This window comes from Anomaloglossus baeobatrachus, chromosome 8, assembly GCF_048569485.1.
Source record: "Anomaloglossus baeobatrachus isolate aAnoBae1 chromosome 8, aAnoBae1.hap1, whole genome shotgun sequence".
Lineage (NCBI taxonomy): Eukaryota > Metazoa > Chordata > Amphibia > Anura > Aromobatidae > Anomaloglossus > Anomaloglossus baeobatrachus.
In genome coordinates, this window is record NC_134360.1 from 247,461,610 (window position 1) to 247,481,582 (window position 19,973).

Genomic DNA, 19,973 nt, shown 5'->3' on the forward strand with positions numbered 1-19,973 from the left:
CTGGATATGACTCTGAGCTCGTGCACTCAGCTTCTGTGGTCAACCATGGCGAGGTCTGTTCTGAGGGAAACCTGTCTTGTTAAACCGCTGTATTGTCTTGGCCATCGTGCTGTAGCTCAGGTTCAGGGTGATGACAATCTTCTTATATCCTCGGCCATCTTTATGTAAAGGAACCATTTCTTTTTTTAGATCCTCAGAGAATTCTTTGCGAAGATGAGCCATGCTGAACTTCCAGTGACCAGTATGAGTGAGTGTGTGAGGGATAATACCAAATGCAACACCCCTGCTCCCCATCCACACCTGAGATCTTGTAACACTAATGAGTCACATGACAACGGGGAGGGAAAATGGCTAATTGGGCACAATTTGTACATTTTCACTTACGGGTGTACTCACTATTGTTGCCAGCAGTTTAGACATTAATGGCTGTGTGTTGAGTTATTTACAGGGCACCAAATTTGCACTGTTATACAAGCTGCATGTCACGCTGTACAAAGGCTAGTCAGACGTAGTACAGCGTATTCCCCACCAGGTAGCAGCAGAGTAGTGAAGGAGAGACAAAGAAACACTGTAATGGAAAGGCAGCTGAAGTACAGCAGAGTAACTTCAGCAGGCAGTTAACAGGCGAGCCACCAGGGGGCAATAGAGTAGTCAATCAGTCAGGGTCTAGCCAGGAGAGTCAAATCACTGCAAAGGCAGGATCAAAATCAAGTCGGGAAACAAAACCGAGTCGGAAGCCGGGAGATCAGGTATGCAGAGGTAAACACAAACAGACAGGAGGGGGAAGTCAGGGACCAGGACAGGCAGATGAACGGGGGAGGGTACAAGTCAGGACACAGTAGCTGGAAGGCAGGACAAATCGGGAACACTCACCAGAGCCAGTATTCAGAAATATCACTGGCACTGAATCGTAGAGAGGCAATATATAGCGTCCTGGGATCCAGAACGAGGCAAGGGAAGTTAACCCCTGACATGACCAGGCCAGAGCTGGGTGTAACCAGCAGCAGGGAAAAGCCTGCCTGGATCATGACACTGCACACTGACACTGTACATTGTATCACAGGGTCAGCTCTTCAGTGTCGTCTCATGAAAAGATATAATAAAACATTTACAAAACTGTGAGGGGTGTACTCACTTTTGTGATATACAGTATATATAAATGAGAAATCCTGCAATTTTCTCACTGGTCACTTGGCCAAATACTAGACATTCGTACTCCCTGTTGTATGCAGAGGACTTTTTAGCAGTATCATCATCATCACAATTTTATATACAGCATTGACTACATTGATGTGCCGTGCACAGTAGGTAACGTCACAGCTCACCTCCTCTCTGTGCATGCTTGCATCTGGCAGTCTATTTCTACTAATGTCCATGGGAAGAACAAAAAGTACAAAAAGTAGCAGTCTTATATTAGGTTTGGTGGCCACTGTGAATATTGCAATCTTTTTGCTTATTCTGACACTTGGCATTGAGTATTGTGTCTTAGCACTAAAGGGTGCTTTACACGTTGCGACATCGCTACCGATATATCGTCGGGGTCACGCCATTAGTGACACACATCCAGCGCCGGTAGCGACATCGCAGCATGTGACACCAAGGAGCGACGATCAACGATCGCAAAATCGTCCAAAAACGGTGATCGTTGACACGTCGCTTCTTTCCTTAATATTGTTGCTGCTGCAGATACGATGTTGTTCCTCGTTCCTGCGACAGCATACATCACTGTGTGTGACACCGCAGGAATGACGAACATCTCCTTACCTGCCTCCACCGGCAATGCGGAAGGGAGAAGGTGGGCGGGATGTTACATCCCGCTCATCTCCGCCCCTCCGCTTCTATTGGCCAGCAGCTTAGTGACGTCGCGGTGACGTTGCTGTGACGCCGAACGCACCGCCCCCTTGAAGGAGGGATTGTTCGGCTGTCACAGCGACGTCGCTGCACAGGTAAGTGCGTGTGACGCTGCCGTAGCGATAATGTTCGCTACGACAGCGATCAACAAATGTCGCACGAGCGACGGGGGTCGGGTGCTATCGCGCTCGACATCGCTAGCGATATCGCAGCGTGTAAAGCACCCTTTAAACTCAATTTTGGAAGCTCTTGATTAATGGAACTTTAGTGTTTGGCCACCAATGCACATAGTTGGTATAGAATGAAACCTCTTGGAGACGTCCACACAAGATTATTAAAAAACTGGGTCTTCTAGATTGGTGGAGTCATCAAAGAACTTGTCTAATATATGTAATTGAATTGAAAATCTGCCCTAGGTAAGGGTGTGCACCCTGCATATAATGTCTACATAAAATGTCCCACCTTCATGCCAGGATCTCCTTGAGGACCAGCATCTCCTTCACTTCCAGATGGTCCCTGTTTAATATTATAAAAGGTCAGATTAATTCATAGATGAATAGATTAATTTAGGATACATTTGCGAGCTCAGGCAAAGACAGGCCATAATATTAAAAGGGATGAAAAAAGAAACGCCCATGCAAGGGCTTGGTAATGAGTATTTGTCTTTCTTATATGCTTGATGCCATTGTTATAATTGGTCTTGTTGCTCTACAGTAAGTGAGGGCGGGTCTTTGTCACTCTACAATAAGTGGGGGAAGGACTTGTCATTCCACAGTAAGTGGGGATGGGTCTTGTTGGCCTACAGTAATCGGAAGTGGGTTTTTGTCACTCTACAGTAGGTAGAGGCAGGTCTTGTCGCTCTACAGTCAGTGGAGGCGGGTCTTTGTCATGGTACAGTAAGTGGGGACGGGTCTTATTGCTACACAGTAAGTGGGGGCAGGTCTTGTCCCTCTACAGTAAGTTGCGGCAGGTCTTTGTCACTCTATAGTAAGTGGAAGCAGGTCTTTGTCGCTGTATAGTAAGTGGGGGTGTGTCTTGTTGCTCTACGGTAAGTGGGGGCAGGTCTTTGTTGGTCTACGTAAGTAGGGGCAGGTCTTTGTCATGCTACAGTAAAAGGGGCTGGGTCTTTGTTGCTCTACAGTAAGTGGTGGCAGGTCTTTGTTGGTCTACAGTAAGTGGGGGCAGGTCTTTGTTGGTCTACAGTAAGTGGGGGCAGGTCTTTGTCACTCTACAGTAAGTGGGGTCAGTTCTTTGTCACTGTACAGTGAGTGGGGCTGGGTCTTTGTTGCCCTACAGTAAGTGAGGGCATGTCTTGTTGCTCTACAGTAAGTGAGGGCAGGTCTTGTTGCTCTACAGTAAGTGAGGGCAGGTCTTTGTTGGTCTACAGTAAGTGGGGGCAGGTCTTGTTGCTCTACAGTAAGTGAGGGCAGGTCTTGTTGCTCTACAGTAATTGAGGGCAGGTCTTGTTGCTCTACAGTGAGGGCAGGTCTTTGTTGGTCTACAGTAAGTGGGGGCAGGTCTTTGTCACGGTACAGTAAGTGGGAGCAGGTCTTTGTCACTGTACAGTAAGTGGGGGCAGGTCTTTGTCACTGTACAGTAAGTGGGGGCAGGTCTTTCTCACTGTACAGTAAGTGGGGGCAGGTCTTTGTCACTTTACAATGTGGGGGAGGATCTTTGTCACTGTACAGTAAGTGGGAGCAGGTCTTTGTCGCTCTACAGTGTGGGGGAGGGTCTTTGTCACTGTACAGTAAGTGGGGGCTGGTCTTTGTGACTGTATAGTAAGTGGGGGCAGGTCTTTGTCACGGTACAGTAAGTGGGGGCAGGTCTTTGTCGCTCTACAGTGTGGGGGAGGGTCTTTGTCACTGTACAGTAAGTGGGGGAAGGTCTTTGTCACGGTACAGTAAGTGGGGGCAGGTCTTTGTCACGGTACAGTAAGTGGGGGCAGGTCTTTGTCACTGTATAGTAAGTGGGGGCAGGTCTTTGTTACTGTACAGTAAGTGGGGGCAGGTCTTTGTCACGGTACAGTAAGTGGGGCAGGTCTTTGTTGCGGTACAGTAAGTGGGGGCAGGTCTTTGTCACTGTATAGTAAGTGGGGGCAGGTCTTTGTTACTGTACAGTAAGTGGGGTCAGGTCTTTGTCACGGTAAAGTAAGTGGGGCAGGTCTTTGTCGCGGTACAGTAAGTGGGGGCAGGTCTTTGTCATTGTAGAGTAAGTGGGGGCAGGTCTTTGTCACTGTACAGTAAGTGGGGGCAGGTCTTTGTCACTGTATAGTAAGTGGGGCAGGTCTTTGTCACGGTACAGTAAGTGGGGGCAGGTCTTTGTCACGGTACAGTAAGTGGGGGCAGGTCTTTGTCACGGTACAGTAAGTGGGGGCAGGTCTTTGTCACTGTATAGTAAGTGGGGGCAGGTCTTTGTTACTGTACAGTAAGTGGGGGCAGGTCTTTGTCATTGTACAGTAAGTGGGGGCAGGTCTTTGTCACGGTACAGTAAGTGGGAGCAGGTCTTTGTCGCTCTACAGTGTGGGGGAGGGTCTTTGTCACTGTACAGTAAGTGGGGGCTGGTCTTTGTGACTGTATAGTAAGTGGGGGCAGGTCTTTGTCACGGTACAGTAAGTGGGGGCAGGTCTTTGTCGCTCTACAGTGTGGGGGAGGGTCTTTGTCACTGTACAGTAAGTGGGGGAAGGTCTTTGTCACGGTACAGTAAGTGGGGGCAGGTCTTTGTCACGGTACAGTAAGTGGGGGCAGGTCTTTGTCACTGTATAGTAAGTGGGGGCAGGTCTTTGTTACTGTACAGTAAGTGGGGGCAGGTCTTTGTCACGGTACAGTAAGTGGGGCAGGTCTTTGTCGCGGTACAGTAAGTGGGGGCAGGTCTTTGTCACTGTATAGTAAGTGGGGGCAGGTCTTTGTTACTGTACAGTAAGTGGGGGCAGGTCTTTGTCACTGTATAGTAAGTGGGGCAGGTCTTTGTCACGGTACAGTAAGTGGGGGCAGGTCTTTGTCACGGTACAGTAAGTGGGGGCAGGTCTTTGTCACTGTATAGTAAGTGGGGGCAGGTCTTTGTTACTGTACAGTAAGTGGGGGCAGGTCTTTGTTACTGTACAGTAAGTGGGGGCAGGTCTTTGTCACTGTACAGTAAGTGGGGGCAGGTCTTTGTCACTGTACAGTAAGTGGGGGCAGGTCTTTGTCACTGTATAGTAAGTGGGGGCAGGTCTTTGTTACTGTACAGTAAGTGGGGGCAGGTCTTTGTTACTGTACAGTAAGTGGGGGCAGGTCTTTGTCATTGTAGAGTAAGTGGGGGCAGGTCTTTGTCATTGTAGAGTAAGTGGGGGTGGGTTTTTGTCTCTGCTTTCATGTCTGTCACAGTCCAAAACAGGTATAATATGGAGAATGGCTTCCCGTTCCGGGCCGGGGATGCCTTTGGCAGAAGAAATGAATGCTGAGAACCAAGGGAAAAGGAAGTTCCAGCTTCTATAGTGCTGGCAAAATACTAATGAAAAGGAAAACACCAACAAAACAAATATGTCTGATAAATTAAGGCGTACGAGAATCAGGAGATTTCCTGGACTAATTAGACGGATATGGGCACCACAAGCAGTTTTGCCTTGTAGAAGGGGATTAGGGCAGTCCATGCTTTTCTACAGGTTTTGTGTGAATGTACAGATGACTATAACTTACCAAGATGTATATAGTAATGCCTAATATTCTAGATTATCGCATGGGATAAGTAGATGCATAGGCTGAACTTACCTCTGGGCCGGCTTCTCCAGGTGGACCTGCGTCTCCTTGTGGTCCCTTTGGTCCCTAACATTTAGGACAAATGATATATTAGATTTGTGTAACCCAGAAAAGTGGAGTATTTGAAGATGCTCGTATAATGGGAAATCTGTTCATTGGCAATGTTCCTTTAATAGTCCGAGGCTAGAATAAACACGGCGATTGCCCGGAGCTTGTGTGCGCTCGGTATTTACAGACGGGCCTGTGGGGTCTGATGGGTCGGACCCCAGGACATTTGGTTTATAATTGAACAAATTATAAACATCTGGTAAAATTCTGGCAAAATGATCTTCAATGGGATTTGTCAATCTGCTCTGAATTACTCCGTACAGTTCGTGAATTCCTCATAAAAGGGATATTGTTCTTTAAATTATCCTGAAGCAAAGCAACGGAATTACAAATGGCAAATTAATCAATGCGCCTTCCTGGGTCATAGAGCTGCGCAAACACGTATGGCAAAGTCATTGAGATCTGATAGCAAAACATTGCGGTGACGCTTGTTTCCTTCCTTTACACCGGAGCAACCTCTTGCCGGCAGGCGCTGGTCAGCAGTCATCGATCACAGAGGCAGCGTTTTGCAGATGTGCTGCAGCACCAAAAGTGACCGGACTGCAGTACCAGCTATGGCCACTAAGTGGTGAGCTGGAAAATCCTAGTTGTGTAAGTGTGTATGTGCATTGTAGTGCTCAGGAAACCCGCTCCAAACGTCTATATACTCTGTATCGTATGAGTAATAGAAGGTTGGAGGAATGTCTGAATGCAAGTTTGTGGGTGTCTACCGTTTAAACGCTGCTGACAATCTCTCACAGTAGCATTTAAATGGAACACGTGCCATTGCTCGCACATACCACCTCCCATCAGTGCAATGTGATGTAATGGCGGGGCACCGATGGATCACTATGACACTCAGGAGGCCCTGTCGCTGCTATCTTGGATTTCCTCTGAAGCTCAGCTATAGGCTGAACTTCAAAGGAGGCTGCAATTTTCATTATATACTGCAATACTATCTGCTAAAACTACACTTCCCAGTAGCACTCAGTGCTGCCGATGCCTCACTTGCTATCTTGATTACACCTGCCTAGCCCCACAATTGTAGAATTCACCTTGTGCCCTTGTACACTCTCTGCTCCTGTGCAGGGCCCTGCCTGACAAATTTTTATCTTTTGCCAACTACATCTGTATAGCTGCCTGTGAGGTTTTATATCATTGCTAACTGGTTCTAGTGTGGCGCCCCTGACCTGGTCAGGCACCACTGAGTACTGCACCCATGCTGGGGACAGTACAAACAGGTAATCCAGAAGGCTGACCGAGGTGTGACTACACAGGCGCATAGTGATCAGGTCTCACACATGTACCTTTGAGAGGACCCCTGGGGATCCCAGGAGGGGGAAAAGCCTTCACCTCCACTGGAATAGTGGAGGGGGCCAAAAGCCTCCATCTCCTCTCAAGGGGTGTGGTAAGAGAGTCTGGTTGCTAGGTGGCGTAGGCAGGCACAAAAGGGAAAAGAGAAGGAGGAGTAAACAGTCTGCAGCAGAGTGTGGAGGAGTGAGGAGCAGGAAAGTGAAGCTCTGACAGGAGCAGCAGTGAAGGTCCCAGATGTGAGCCGGTTCAGAGCAGAGTCCAGGGAGCTCCGAGGAGAGCTGACCCCTTCCCCTGGGCTGCTGTAGTCTGACAGCGTCCGCGCAGTGGCTACCGACGGGGGAGAACGGTCACCTAGGAGTGCTACCCGAAACCCATCTCCAGCTAGAGAGAGAGCACAGAGTGGGAAGTAAGGAGACTGCTAGGGAGAACCAGGCCCAAACGGGCGGCAGATCCCGGAGTGGGGATAGATCCACCTTTCCCTGCTAAACCTGCCGGTGTGGGGCCCTCAAAGCCCACACCACAACACCTAAAAGCCGCAGCCACGTAGCCACAGTTAGGGCCCACAGTTCACAGGAGGCAAGCAGCTGGAGTGATCTGGCCCAGGCAGCAAGCAAACGGCAAACGAAGGGGAGAGAGGCTGCAGCAACTTCCCTGGGTGACCCCCATAGGGACTAAAAGTCGGGGTTACCCCAAACCACCAAGGGCTAAGGAAGGCGAGTTGGTAGTCACCATCAGAAGTCAGCCTGAAGGATACCTGGTTCCAGCCTGGTTCATCCCAGCTACGCCCGGGTTACTCACCCTGCCATCTGAAGTGAGTAAAACCCCTGAAAGACATCCTGCGTGTGTGGAGTTATTCTGCGCCTTGTGGTACTACGCACCTACACCGGGCCCTGGGGCTTGCCTCACTCTCAGGAGGCTATTCCAACTAACTGCACACACCATCAGCCCCAGGCGACCCTCAACCTGCAGTGGCGGTCCCTACTGGCCGCAATACTGAGAGTGGCGTCACGACAAGAATAGAAGATTTCCTACCAGTGACAAGATCCAGCCGAGTGGAGTCCCTGAAGGTAATGCACCGACACAACACCTGTGGGGCTTCACATCAGCAGAGCTCAACTCTCCTGCAATCCTCCACAATGGAGCTTGTAATAACTACCGTAGATAGCACAGTACAGAGCCGTATTTGTTACCTGTTGCTGACAGATCAGTGACTTGAAACTGCAAATCATGTTCTGTCGATGCATATGGCAGAGGAATATCTTCAGGCATATGCAGTTTCACATCACTGATATCTCAGCAGAAGGCAACAAACAGCTCAAATTCATTCATACACCACCTCATCCTGGAGTATATCCATCCTTTCCATTCTATCCTCTAGTATACCACTCCTCTCAGCCTCTCTATAGACAGCCACATCCTGCATTATATATCAATCTTCTCAACCCCTCTACATACAGCCCCATTCTGCAGTACTTCACTTCTTTTTTAGTTAGCAGCACACTGCTTCCTTCTGGTATAAGCACTGCACTGTAAGGCTATATGCCCACGGGACAACGTACCCGCGGATTTTGCCGCAGCAAATCTGTGGATTTATCTGGATTTTCTAGATAATTCCTCAGGTTTTAGCAAGTACAGACACTCCCCATGTTATCCTATGGGACATGGGGAGTGCGGAGTCCATGCTGCGGTATGTGCGGCTGCGGAATTCCCTGCGGATGTAAACTATGAAGATAGGGCTGGGACTTCCGCAGGTAAGTCCCACGAATGTCCGCAGGTTTATCGCAGATATTTCGCTAGAATCCCGCAGCAATGTACATCTGCGGATTCCGGGGATCAGCTGCGGGAAACCTATGGACGTACCTGCGGATATATCCGCAGGTACAATGTCCCGTGGGCACATAGCTTAATAAAGGAAGCTCTGCCACTTTACAAAAACAACTCTGTACTAGATACATCCCAGACAAGAGCTGTGCTGATAGGAAGTCAACTAAGGCTGCTTTCACACCTCCGGTTTTAGCAGAGCCGGCCAATCCAGCTCTAAAACCTATGTAACGGATGCAGCGACAAAACCGCATCCTTTGCATAAGTTTTTTACATGCGGCCCATCCGGTTTTTGCCGCTTGCGGCAGGCTACTGAGCATGTGCAGTGGAAAAAAACGCTTGCGGCGGCCGGATGCTGTTTTTGCCTATGGACGCCGCATGCGGCGTCCATAGGCATGCATTGCAAATCGCACCGCATCGGCCGGATGCGGCGCGATGCGTTTTTTTTTGCCGAACAAAAAAACGTGCCAGGCAACGTTCCATCCGGCCGCCGCATTGGCTAAATCTGCCGCATGCGGCAAAAAACGGACGGAGCGCAAGCCCATGCAGCACAATACGGCACTAATGTAAGTCTATGCAAAAAAACCGCAACCGGCGTAAAAAAAAACGGTTGCGTTTTTTCTGCAAAGCGCCGGATTGTGCCGCACAGGAAAAAAACACACAGGTTTTGGCTGAGTGGCACAATACAGCGCTTTGCTGAAAAAACGCAACCGTTTTTTTTCACCGCCGTTTGCGTTTTTTCATGCATAGACTTGCATTAGCGCCGTATTGTGCCGCATGGCCTTGAGTTCCGTCCGGTTTTTGCCGTATGCGGCATATTTAGCCCATGCGGATGGAACGTTGCCTGGCACGTTTTTTTTGTGCGGCGAAAAACACTGCATTGCGCCGCATCCGACCGATGCGGTGCGATTTCCAATGCATGCCTATGGACGCCGCATCCGGCCGCCGCATGCGTTTTTTTGCACTGCGCATGCTCAGTAGCCAGCCGCAACCGGCAAAAAACGGACGGGCTGCATATATAAACTAATGCAAAAGATGCGTTTTTTTTGCCGCATCCGTTGCATAGGTTTTAGAGCCGGATTGTGCCTGATGCAAACACAGGATGTGTGAAAGCAGCCTTAGAAACACCTCACTGTGTATGATTGACCATTAGCTGGAATTACAACAGGATGGTTCCAATGGCCCCTGAAGGGTAAATAGAGCCTGGAGAGGCATCCTTAGGGGAATGATATGGAAAAAAATGGGTAAGATTTAAAAATGAATTATATTGGCACAAATGAATAAAGTATTGAACATGTTACCAATTTTCTAAGTAAATATATTCTAAAGGTGCTTTTGACATGAATTTCTCAAGAGATTTCGGTAGCAACCCATCCAATCCAGACAGACAAAGAAATCAAATCATAGCTGCCCATAAATTAAGTTATGTGTAGTAATAAGAAATGCCACAGGGAAAAAGTATTGAACACATGCAGAAGAAGGGAATTTTGTTTACTTACCGTAAATTCCTTTTCTTCTAGCTCTAATTGGGAGACCCAGACAATTGGGTGTATAGCTATGCCTCCGGAGGCCACACAAAGTATTACACTAAAAGTGTAAAGCCCCTCCCCTTCAGCCTATACACCCCCCGTGCTGCCACGGGCTCCTCAGTTTTGGTGCAAAAGCAAGAAGGAGGAAAAAATTATAAACTGGTTTAAAGTAAATTCAATCCGAAGGAATATCGGAGAACTGAAACCATTCAACGTGAACAACATGTGTACACAAAAACAGGGGCGGGTGCTGGGTCTCCCAATTGGAGCTAGAAGAAAAGGAATTTACGGTAAGTAAACAAAATTCCCTTCTTCTTTGTCGATCCATTGGGAGACCCAGACAATTGGGACGTCCAAAAGCAGTCCCTGGGTGGGTAAATAATACCTCATAATAGAGCCGTAACGGCTCCGTCCTACAGGTGGGCAACCGCCGCCTGAAGGACTTGCCTACCTAGGCTGGCATCTGCCGAAGCATAGGTATGCACCTGATAGTGTTTCGTGTTTCGTGAAAGTGTGCAGGCTCGACCAGGTAGCTGCCTGACACACCTGCTGAGCCGTAGCCTGGTGTCGCAAGGCCCAGGACGCTCCCACGGCCCTGGTAGAATGGGCCTTCAGCCCTGAGGGAACCGGAAGCCCCGAGGAACGATAAGCTTCGAGAATTGGTTCCTTGATCCACCGAGCCAGGGTTAATTTGGAAGCTTGTGTCCCTTTACGCTGGCCAGCGACAAGGACAAAGAGTGCATCCGAGCGGCGCAGGGGCGCCGTACGAGAAATGTAGACTCTGAGTGCTCTCACCAGATCTAACAAGTGCAAATCCTTTTCACACTGGTGAACTGGATGAGGGCAAAAAGAAGGTAAGGAGATATCCTGATTGAGATGAAAGGGGGATACCACCTTAGGGAGGAATTCCGGAACCGGACGCAGAACCACCTTGTCCTGGTGAAACACCAGGAAAGGAGCTTTGCATGACAACGCTGCTAGCTCAGACACTCTCCGAAGTGAAGTGACTGCTACTAGAAAAACCACTTTCTGCGAAAGGCGTGCGAGCGAAATATCCCTCATTGGCTCGAACGGTGGTTTCTGAAGAACCATCAGCACCCTGTTCAGATCCCAGGGTTCTAACGGACGCTTGTAAGGAGGGACGATGTGACAAACCCCTTGCAGGAACGTGCGTACCTGTGGGAGTCTGGCCAGGCGCTTCTGAAAAAACACAGAGAGCGCAGAGACTTGTCCCTTAAGGGAGCCTAGCGACAAACCCTTTTCCAATCCGGATTGAAGAAAGGACAGAAAAGTGGGCAAGGCAAATGGCCAGGGAGAGAAACCCTGAGCAGAGCACCACGACAGGAATATTTTCCACGTCCTGTGGTAGATCTTGGCGGACGTTGGTTTCCTAGCCTGACTCATGGTGGCAATGACCTCTTGAGATAATCCTGAAGACGCTAAGATCCAGGACTCAATGGCCACACAGTCAGGTTGAGGGCCGCAGAATTCAGATGGAAAAACGGCCCTTGAGACAGCAAGTCTGGTCGGTCTGGCAGTGCCCACGGTTGGCCGACCGTGAGATGCCACAGATCCGGGTACCACGACCTCCTCGGCCAGTCTGGAGCGACGAGGATGGCGCGGCGGCAGTCGGCCCTGATCTTGCGTAACACTCTGGGCAACAGTGCCAGAGGGGGAAACACATAAGGAAGCTGAAACTGCGACCAATCCTGAACTAAGGCGTCTGCCGCCAGAGCTCTGTGATCTTGAGATCGAGCCATGAATGTTGGGACCTTGTTGTTGTGCCGTGACGCCATTAGGTCGACGTCCGGCATCCCCCAGCGGCAACAGATCTCCTGAAACACGTCCGGGTGAAGGGACCATTCCCCTGCGTCCATGCCCTGGCGACTGAGAAAGTCTGCTTCCCAGTTTTCTACGCCCGGGATGTGAACTGCGGAGATGGTGGAGGCCGTGGCTTCCACCCACATCAAAATCCGCCGGACTTCTTGGAAGGCTTGCCGACTGCGTGTTCCACCTTGGTGGTTGATGTAAGCCACCGCTGTGGAGTTGTCCGACTGAATTCGGATCTGCTTGCCTTCCAGCCACTGCTGGAACGCTTTTAGGGCAAGATACACTGCTCTGATCTCCAGAACATTGATCTGAAGTGAGGACTCTTGCTGAGTCCACGTACCCTGAGCCCTGTGGTGGAGAAAAACTGCTCCCCACCCTGACAGACTCGCGTCCGTCGTGACCACCGCCCAGGTTGGGGGTAGGAAGGATTTCCCCTTCGATAATGAGGTGGGAAGAAGCCACCACCGAAGGGAAGCTTTGGTTGCCTGAGAGAGGGAGACGTTCCTGTCTAGGGACGTCGGCATCCTGTCCCATTTGCGGAGAATGTCCCATTGAAGAGGACGCAGGTGAAACTGCGCGAAAGGAACTGCCTCCATTGCTGCCACCATCTTTCCCAGGAAGTGCATGAGGCGCCTCAAGGGGTGTGACCGACCTTGAAGGAGAGATTGCACCCCTGTCTGTAGTGAACGCTGTTTGTCCAGCGGAAGCTTCACTATCGCTGGAAGAGTATGAAACTCCATGCCAAGATATGTCAGCGATTGGACCGGTGTCAGATTTGACTTTGGAAAATTGATGATCCACCCGAAACTCTGGAGAGTCTCCAGAGTAACGTTGAGGCTGTGTTGGCATGCCTCTTGAGAGGGTGCCCTGACTAGCAGATCGTCTAAGTAAGGTATCACCGAGTGACCCTGAGAGTGGAGGACCGCAACTACTGTAGCCATGACCTTGGTGAAAACCCTTGGGGCTGTCGCCAGGCCGAACGGCAGTGCCGCGAACTGAAGGTGTTCGTCTCCTATGGCGAAGCGCAGGAAGCGCTGATGCTCTGGAGCAATCGGTACGTGGAGATAAGCATCTTTGATATCGATCGATGCTAGGAAATCTCCTTGGGACATTGAGGCGATGACGGAGCGGAGGGATTCCATCCGGAACCGCCTGGTCATTACGTGTTTGTTGAGCAATTTTAGATCCAAAACAGGACGGAAAGACCCGTCCTTCTTTGGAACCACAAACAGGTTGGAGTAGAAACCGTGACCCTGTTGCTGAAGAGGAACCGGGACCACCACTCCTTCTGCCTTCAGAATGCCCACCGCCTGCAGAAGAGCCTCGGCTCGCTCGGGAGGCGGAGATGTTCTGAAGAATCGAGTCGGAGGACGAGAGCTGAACTCTATCCTGTAACCGTGAGACAAAATGTCTCTCACCCAACGGTCTTTTACTTGTGGCAGCCAGGTGTCGCAAAAGCGGGAGAGCCTGCCACCGACCGAGGATGCGGTGTGAGGAGGCCGTAAGTCATGAGGAAGCCGCCTTGGTAGCGGCACCTCCGGCGGTCTTTTTAGGGCGTGATTTGGACCGCCATGCGTCGGAGTTCCTCTGATCCTTCTGAGGCCTTTTGGACGAGGAGAATTGGGACCTGCCCGCCCCCCGAAAGGACCGAAACCTCGACTGTCCCCTCCTCTGTTGGGGTGTTTTTGGTTTGGCCTGGGGTAAGGATGTTTCCTTTCCCTTGGATTGTTTGATGATTTCATCCAATCTCTCACCAAACAAGCGGTCGCCAGAAAATGGCAAACCAGTTAAGCACTTTTTGGAAGCCGAATCTGCCTTCCATTCCCGTAGCCACAAGGCCCTGCGTATTGCCACCGAATTGTCGGCTGCAACCGCCGTACGGCTCGCAGAGTCCAGGACAGCATTAATAGCGTAGGACGCAAATGCCGACGTTTGAGAGGTTATGGACGCCACCTGCGGCGCAGACGTACGTGTGAGTGCGTCAATTTGCGCCTGGCCAGCTGAGATAGCTTGGAGTGCCCATACGGCTGCGAATGCTGGAGCAAAAGACGCGCCGATAGCTTCATAGATGGATTTCAACCAGAGCTCCATCTGTCTGTCAGTGGCATCATTGAGTGAAGCTCCATCTTCCACTGCAACTATGGATCTAGCCGCCAGTCTGGAGATTGGAGGATCCACCTTGGGACACTGAGTCCAGCCCTTGACCACGTCAGGGGGGAAGGGGTAACGTGTATCCTTAAGGCGCTTGGAAAAACGCTTATCTGGACAAGCTCGGTGTTTCTGGACTGCCTCTCTGAAGTCAGAGTGGTCCAGAAACATACTCATTGTACGCTTAGGAAACCTGAAACGGAATTTCTCCTGCTGAGAAGCTGACTCCTCCACTGGAGGAGCTGAGGGAGAAATATCCAACATTTGATTGATGGACGCAATAAGATCATTCACTATGGCGTCCCCATCAGGAGTATCAAGGTTGAGAGCGGCTTCAGGATCAGAATCCTGATCAGCTACCTCCGCTTCATCATACAGAGAGTCCTCTCGCTGAGACCCTGAACATTGTGATGATGTCGAGGGGATTTCATAGCGAGCTCGCTTAGTCGGTCTGGGACTGCGTTCCATGTCAGAGACCTCACCCTGGGATCTATGAGACACCCCGGGAGAACATTGTTGTTCCAACTGAGGGGAACCAGGGGGCAATGATTCCACAGTGCCCATGGCTTGAGATGCCGGCCTGGACTGCAAGGCTTCTAATATCTTAGCCATAGTCTCAGAAAGTCTTTCAGTAAAAACTGCAAACTCCGTCCCTGTCACCTGGACAGTGTTAACAGGTGGTTCTCCCTGGGCCACCCTTAGCAGAGGCTCCGGCTGAGAAAGTGCCACAGGGGCCGAGCATTGCACACAATGAGGGTCAGTGGAACCTGCCGGCAGTATAGCCGTACATGCTGCACAGGCAGCATAGTAAGTCTGTGCTTTGGCACCCTTGCTATTTGTGGACGACATGCTGTTGTCTCCTCTGAGCAATACAGGAGGGTATATAGCCAAAAACAACCGTGCACCATACAGTGTAAAGTATAGCCTATAAACATATAATCTATAAGTACACTTCTGCACCAGTGGGGCCAGCACCTAGGTGCTGCTTACCGCCCGCGCAATGCGGTTGTGTGGTCACCAGAATTCCTGCCTGGGTCTCCCTGAGGTTGTCTCCCTTCTCCAGTGTTAGCAGAGCTGACAGGAATGGCTGCCGGCGTCCTGAGGAGAGGAGGGGGCCGTGGGCGTGCCCTAGAAAGTGCGGGAATCTGGTGCCCCACTGTGCACAGTGAGGGGGGTGGAGTATGCAAAGCATGCTCCAGCCTCAGTTGCTGACGTCCTTTACAGCGTCCCGCCCTTCCCCTGACTGGCAGGCCTGGGGGCGGGAAAAGAATGAGACTAGGCCGCAAAAGCCGGGGACTAAAGTTATAAGCGCGGCCGCCGTATAAGCGCGGTCGGCGCGGAAGTCCCCGGCGCACTAACAGTCCCAGCCGCGCCGCAGTGATAACAATGGCAGCGGCGGTCAGCGCGGCAGTCCCCATACACTAACACACTCAGCGACGCTGCAGTGTGTAAAGGCACAAACGCAGTCAGCGCCGCGGTCCCCGGTGCACTAGCACACCCAGCAATGCTGGAGTGTTGCTGTGCGCGGTCCCCACGGGGACACAGAGTACCTCAAAGTAGCAGGGCCATGTCCCTGAACGATACTCGGCTCCTATCCAGCAGAGTCCTCAGGAGCTGTGGATGGAGCACGGTCTTATGTGCCTGGAGACCGATAGGATCCCACTTCACCCAGAGCCCTAAGGGGGATGGGGAAGGAAAACAGCATGTGGGCTCCAGCCTCCGTACCCGCAATGGATACCTCAACCTTAACACCGCCGACAAGAGTGGGGTGAGAAGGGAGCATGCTGGGGGCCCAGTCATGGGCCCTCTTTTCTTCCATCCGACATAGTCAGCAGCTGCTGCTGACTAAGCTGTGGAGCTATGCGTGGATGTCTGCCTCCTTCGCACAAAGCATAAAAACTGAGGAGCCCGTGGCAGCACGGGGGGTGTATAGGCTGAAGGGGAGGGGCTTTACACTTTTAGTGTAATACTTTGTGTGGCCTCCGGAGGCATAGCTATACACCCAATTGTCTGGGTCTCCCAATGGAGCGACAAAGAAAAAGAGGTGAGAAAAGCCATGAAAAGTCCTGACACCAGCAGAAATTTATCAATAATTGCAAAACAATCCTGCCACCTATTGAAAAAAATATCAGCTGTTTCAAATGCTGGCTTATAAAAAGGTCTCTCATTACCAAGGTGCCACACAAGATACATCTCATGATGGGTAAAACCAGTGAGCTCTCGCAAAACCTTTGCAACCTTATTGTTGCAAAATATACTTATGGCATTGGTTACATAAGAATTTGTAAACTACTGAAGGGTGTAGTGAGCGCTGTTGGGCCCATAACCGGGAGTGAAAAGAACATTATTTCACCATAAACCGGTCATGACTAGGTGCTCCCCGCAGACAGAGGAGTGAAAACAATTATCAGAACATTTGTCCAAGAGCCAAGAACCAACAATCGAGAGCTACAGAAAGACCTGGAATCAGCAGGTACAATTGTTGACAGAAAACAATAAGTAATGCACTCCCCCTCCATGGCCTGTATGGACAGTCAATCACCACGCAAAACTCCATTGCTGAACAAAAAGCAGGTTCAAGCTCGTTTAAAGTTTGCTCAACAACATTTAGACAAACCCGTGAAATACTGGAAGAATATACTGTAGGTCTGGTCAGACAAGACCAAGATTTAACTCTTGATGCAATAATACTTATGTTTGGGGGTCAAAAAGGCAAATCATCCAAAAAACACCAACAGTGAAGTGTGGAGGTGGGAACATCATGGTGTGGGGCTGTTTTCAGCAGACGGGACTGGCAAACATCATATGATTGAAGGAAGAATGAATGGACAAATGTAACAAGACATTCTTGATAAAAATCTGCTGCCATCTACCAAGATGATGGAGATGAAACAAGGATGGACATTTCAGGAACACAATGATCCCAAACACACGGCCAAGGAAACTCTCAATTAGTTTCAGAGAAAGAAAATAAATCTGTAAGAATGGCCGAGCCGATCACCGGAGCTGAATCCAATAGAACATTTATGGAAGGAACTAAAGCTCAGAGGTCATAGGAGGAGAACACGGGACCTTCAGGATGTGAAGAAAGTTTGTGTGGAAGAATGGACCAAAAATCGCACCTGAGCAATGCAGGCGACTAGTTTCCCCATACAGGAGGCATCTTGAAGCGTCATCACCAACAAAGGCTTTTGTACAAATTAATAAATACATTTCAGTAAGTGTATTCAATACTTTTCCCCTGTGTCATTTCTCATTATTACAAATAACTTAATTTATAGACATCTGTGATTTGATTTCTTTGCTTATGTGGATTGGATGGATTGTTATCGACATCTGGTGAGAAATTCATGTAAACAGCACATTTAGAAATATCTCTACTTCGAAAATTGGGGACGCATTCAAGACTTATGTATGTGTGCAATGTTGTAAGACCACATTGCGATTTTGGGAATAATCCTTTAAGGTGTGTCCCTCCTTAGTCAGCAGTGATTGGACAGTGTGAGTGTATGCCAGGACATGGGTAGCTGTTAAATCTAGCTAAAGCGGTTATCCAGGACTTAACGATGAAGAAGAAATGTAAACCTGCTATAAGATGCAGATTTCCACCAGAATTTAGTAAATATTCTCGAATAAGCTTCCCACGTCGTGGAACGTCGTGCACACCTGTTCATCTTTCCTTAAGCATGGTGCGAAACTCACTTTTTGCAAATGTTTGCTCAAATTGTGACTTTTTGGCTTAGTTTTTCCAAAGCTGGGGTAAAGTGGTTGATCAATGTGATATGTGAATAACCCATTGGATTTTTATACCTGCTTGGAGCTTCTATGTTCTCCCTCTGCCTCAGTGGGATTGTAAATGTGATGTGTGTACATACTGCTAAAGGAATCCGCACCGTCGCATTTACAATCACACAATTTTGCACAGACACCCCATGTGACTCTGGGAACGTCATAGACTATGTATTGACGGGGAAAATTTAACCCGGCGTTTTACAGTTACTCTCCAAAAAACCTGCCGCCATTAAAGTGAATGGAGCTGCGAGCTATTAGGTTATTAATAGCAGCTGTGATTGGTTGCTATAGGAACAAAATAAATTGTTAGTATAAGAAGCTTATGTGTGAGGTAATAAGATGTCGGTGGAGAGACGGATAGAGACAAACAGAAAGAGACAGACAGGGAAAGAGACAGACAGACACAGACAGACACGGAAAGAGACAGCAAGAGAGAGAGAGACAGACAGTCAAAGAGACAGAGGCAGACAGACAGACAGGAAAAGAGACAGCGAGAGAGAGACAGACAGTCAAAGAGACAGAGGCAGACAGACACAGACAGACAGGGAAAGAAACAGCGAGAGAGAGAGAGACAGACAGTCAAAGAGACAGAGGCAGACACACAGACAGACAGACAGGGAAAGAGACAGGGAAAGAGAGTGAAAGGGAAAGAGGCAGAGACAGGGAAAGAGACAGATAGGGAAAGAGACAAAAACAGGGAAAGAGACAAAAATCATTAAAAGAGACAGACGGGGAAAGAGACAGATGGGGAAGAGACAGACGGGGGAAGAGACAGACGGGGGAAGAGACAGACGGGGGAAGAGACAGACGGGGGAAGAGACAGACGGGGGAAGAGACAGACGGGGGAAGAGACAGACGGGGGAAGAGACAGACGGGGGAAGAGACAGACGGGGGAAGAGACAGACGGGGAAGAGACAGGCAGGGAATGAGACAGGCAGGGAAAAAGACAGGCAGGGAAAGAGACAGGCAGGGAAAGAGACAGGCAGAGAAAGAGACAGACACAGAGAGAGAGGCAGACAGAGAAAGAGAGAGACAGACATACACAGAGAGAGACAGACAGAAATAGACACAGACAGACATGGATAGAGACAGACAGAGACAGACACACAGAGACAGACAGAGACAAAGACAGAGATACAGACACAGACAGACAGAGACTGTGAGAGAGACAGAGAAACAGTTACTATCCCGGGCAATGCCTGGGTACTACAGCTAGTATAATATAAAAGAAAAAATAAACATACTGCTTCTCCAGGCGGACCGGTGTCTCCCACGCTTCCTGATAGACCAGGTGTGCCCTTGAAGAAAAAAGAAAAACAGTCACTGTAATGTTTCAGCAGTGGTCTTTAACTTGTTATGCTGGTGGATGTAGTTCTGCAACAGTTGGCGAAGGTTTGGCTCCGAAAAGCCGTGTCTGTGGTAGTGATCTGTGAGGTTCTTATAAAGTTATTCCACAGATTAAACTCTACTCCTATCAACCGGGTGAAATCAGCATAACCCTCACGTCTGCCATAACCTCACCGCTAGACATGTTTTACTGACATGTTATCATTTGATTATTAGTTTAAAAGACTTAAGGCTGCTTTACACGGTACGACCGATTGTGCGATTTCACAATCGATCGTACCCGCCCCCGGCCTTTTTGCGTCACGGGCAAATCGCTGCCCGTGTCGCACAAAGTTAGTAACCCCCGTCACACATACTTACCTCTCGTGCGACCTCGCTGTGGGCGGCGAACGTCCACTTCCTGGAGTGGGAGGGACGTTCGGCGTCACAGCGACGTCACACGGCCGCCGGCCAATAGAAGCGGAGGGGCGGAGATGAGCGGGACGTAAACATCCCGCCCACCTCCTTCCTTCCACATAGA

The 19,973-nt window shown here is 49.7% G+C and overlaps 1 protein-coding gene across 1 annotated transcript in view; it reads right to left on the reverse strand.

The window, feature by feature from the left end:
* Positions 1-19,973, reverse strand: part of COL24A1 (collagen type XXIV alpha 1 chain) — a 382,434-nt gene that overhangs the window by 79,619 nt on the left and 282,842 nt on the right. The window contains exons 32-34 of the mRNA XM_075320523.1: positions 19,351-19,404; positions 5,598-5,651; positions 2,314-2,367 (exon numbers count right to left, since the gene is read on the reverse strand). Of these exons, the coding sequence (XP_075176638.1) occupies positions 2,314-2,367; positions 5,598-5,651; positions 19,351-19,404 (162 nt within the window). The remainder of the gene's footprint in view (positions 1-2,313; positions 2,368-5,597; positions 5,652-19,350; positions 19,405-19,973) is intronic.